The sequence below is a fragment of the Miscanthus floridulus genome, chromosome 7 (assembly GCF_019320115.1).
Source record: "Miscanthus floridulus cultivar M001 chromosome 7, ASM1932011v1, whole genome shotgun sequence".
Classification (NCBI taxonomy): Eukaryota; Viridiplantae; Streptophyta; class Magnoliopsida; order Poales; family Poaceae; genus Miscanthus; species Miscanthus floridulus.
In genome coordinates, this window is record NC_089586.1 from 57542070 (window position 1) to 57545048 (window position 2979).

General features: G+C 47.2%; 1 protein-coding gene across 1 annotated transcript; it reads left to right on the forward strand.

Annotated features, from left to right (window-relative positions):
* The first annotated feature begins 1702 nt into the window (after window positions 1-1702).
* LOC136463294 (uncharacterized) lies at window positions 1703-2543 on the forward strand. Its single transcript, XM_066462303.1, has one exon. The coding sequence runs from the start codon at window positions 1878-1880 to the stop codon at window positions 2280-2282; it is 405 nt and encodes a 134-aa protein (XP_066318400.1). The 5' UTR covers window positions 1703-1877; the 3' UTR covers window positions 2283-2543.
* The last annotated feature ends 436 nt before the right edge of the window (window positions 2544-2979 follow it).

Genomic DNA, 2979 nt, shown 5'->3' on the forward strand with positions numbered 1-2979 from the left:
TCGAATCACTATGCCTATATATATACACCAGGAAATTAAATTTCAGGTCATATTTATTCACAAGTACGTGATCATTAGCTTTACATTTCAATAATTTCATGTATATATGGGTCATGCATGTGTATAAAATGTACTAATAAATTACTCAGCAACAAACAGTAATTGCAAGTAGTAGTACCTGCTCGGCTCTGAATCTGAGATTGGGGTCTACCGATCGACTAACGCTCATGTGCTTCAGTGCTTGGTGTGTTGTTTTCGGGCCATAACTGGTTTCCTGTCGTACCGTTTGTGCTCTACCGCAGTACTGGGCCCCGTGTGCCAGTTTAGCGAGGCCCACTGTTGCAGTTGCAGTGCATCTGCATGTGCCGCATTGGATTCCTTCTACCAGCTGTGCAATGGATCTTGCTGTCCGCCTCCGGCCCAAAGTTTGCAAGTGAAAATGTATATATACCGAGGAAAAGCTTGAGAAGATGGATGGGATCTAGGCTCTGTTCGGATTCCATCAGTTTTTCACCAGTTTTTAAGAATCTAGTTTTTGAAAGCTAGGTGGGATTCAAACAGGCTTAGTTTTTATTTAGTTTCTTATGTCAGTTTTTATCAGATTCTTAAAAACCAATAAACTATTGATACCTAGTTTTTGCTAGTTTCTTGTGACCTGTGAGCAATAAATGAAGCCAGATTCTTAAAAATTGGAGGATTCAAACACCCTCACCAGTTTTTGCTCAGAGTCTAGATTTTAAAAACTAGAGACAAAAACTATTTTTAAGAATCTAAAACTCATCCAAACAGGCCTTAAATTCGTGTAGTATGTGTATGTGAGGTGACCATCGACCACCTGCATATGTGGTGTCGTCACGTTTCTTTTATCGACTTCCTCGCTGTTTATTTTTGGGCATCACACTTCCTCTCTCGAAACTGTAGGTCTCCAACAAGTAAACCACTTTAGAGTTTGTATCTTCACCCTTTAACGCCGGCTTCATTTTATAGTTGGACTACATCAGCCCATCGGCAGTTCAAATGTTTTTATTTTTAGCCTTTAAAACTAAATTTTTTAGAAAAATAGCCTTTTTACTCACGCCAAAGCCCATGACATGACTTTTATCTAAGGCACGCCAAAGTAAATAGTCACGCCACAAACTATGATGCGACTTTTAACTTTGTCGTGCCACAAGAAGACCAGCTATCTAAGGCACACCAAAGTAAGTAGTGTGACACCCTCCTGTGAGTGTGAGAGGTAGGGTAGTTGTTAGGTGCTTTGATTTTTTATCTAAAACAAAGGACTTATGTATCTCAAAAATTATTTGGAGATATTTTTATATATTTTTTAATAAAGTCTAATTAATATCCTAAATTATCGATGTACTTTGATTATAACAGCTGATGTGGTGTCACATTAGCCAAGAATCACTTTTAAAATATTTATTGATCAAATTAGGACAGTTAGAAAACAAGGTTTTTTCGGCTGGTGTTGGGAAGATAAATTGGACTTGGATGAAATTTAGGAGAGGTTAAATGGACTATTTTCTCACATAAATACACCACCACCATCTTCCAGTTGATCACTTGATCCACGGCCCAATACCAGTACCAGCCTAGCCCAAGTCCAGAAGAAGCGAAAGAAAGAGTCGAAAAGTACCATGCCCGGGCATGGGAAGACTCCAGATGGAGATGAGCAAAGGCGGCGACGAGCCGACCGGACCGAGAGAGGGAACCCTCTTTGCGTCTCTGGAAGCTTCCTTCAACCTTGCAGCCGGCGCATCCCGCTCCATTAAAAACCCCCTCCAAAACCCAAACCCTAGCCGCCGCCACCCCTTAACCAGCAAAATACGCGCCCGCGCCGCATCCCCCCCCCCCTCAATTCACACTTCGTAGAGCCGATGGCCATGCACCGCGCCGCCGCGCTCGCTCTCCGCCGCCTCGCCGCCGCAGCGGCGGCGGCGGCTCCGAGCCCCATCTCCCTCCTCGCCCCTCTCCGGCCGGTGGCGGTGGCAGCGGCGGCGGCCACCACCAACGCCAGATTTCTTCTGCAGCCTACGACCGCGGCTGCTGCTGCTGCTGCTGCTTTGTGCGCCCGGCGCGGTTACGCGGCACGCGGCAGCGCGGGCCCGAAGGCTGCGGCGAAGGCGGTGAGCGACGACGAGGAGGATGAGGATGAGTTCGAGGCTATGGGCAGCGACGAGGAGTTCGACGGCGACTTCGACGACGAGGATCTCGATGAATTCGAGGACGACTCTGAGGATGACTCTGAGCACGACGCCGCGCCCAAGCGCGGAAGGCGCTGAGCTGCAGAAGCTCGGCTCGCCGCTGCTTGTTGTGTTTGTTTGGTGTGTGGGGTTTTTTTTTTGGCAGAATTCAAACAGAAAAAAAAAACAAGTTAGAGCTCAACGCATCAATCAGTATGCGTTGTGCTAAACCGCTTGTTGTAATCTCCTGTTTCGATTGGGTTAAACATAAGAGCTTTTCACAATCAAAACTTGTATCGCATGGAAGAACAGATCTTAATAAGAACAGATCTTAAGAGTACTGTAATTCGTGATTGTTGGATGCCTTACTGACATAATCCACACCGTGCTTGCAGCTTCTCTCGTTATGATGCGCGCCCCAGACTTGGAAGCAAATTTGTTGAGAATAACATGGGTGTATTTTTAATGCTTTTGTTACACCTGCTGCTGACGAGCCTGAATCAAGTGAGCGGCCTGAGCCTGAAGCGGAACTGGCAACAGGGCCTGCGCGCGACGGAAAGCCCAGGAGCAGTGTTTGCGAGCGTCGTCCAAGTACTCTTGTAACTGGGCCACAGTGGGCTTGAGCCCTAGGCGTAGAGGCGGCTGTGCTGCTGGGCCAGCCCTAGGCAGAAACCATATTAAAGGAGGAGCGTCTATGGGCCGCATATCACAGCGACACAAGTATTGAGGACGGCCATGGCGGTTGTGACCTAGGGTTTCTAGGGTTTGTCGACTGCTCGGCGATCTGTCGCGAGAG

Bases quoted from the DNA above. Each gene is read 5' to 3' on its own strand.
- LOC136463294 (XM_066462303.1), top strand. From the start codon at position 1,878: ATGGCCATGCACCGCGCCGCCGCGCTCGCTCTCCGCCGCCTCGCCGCC.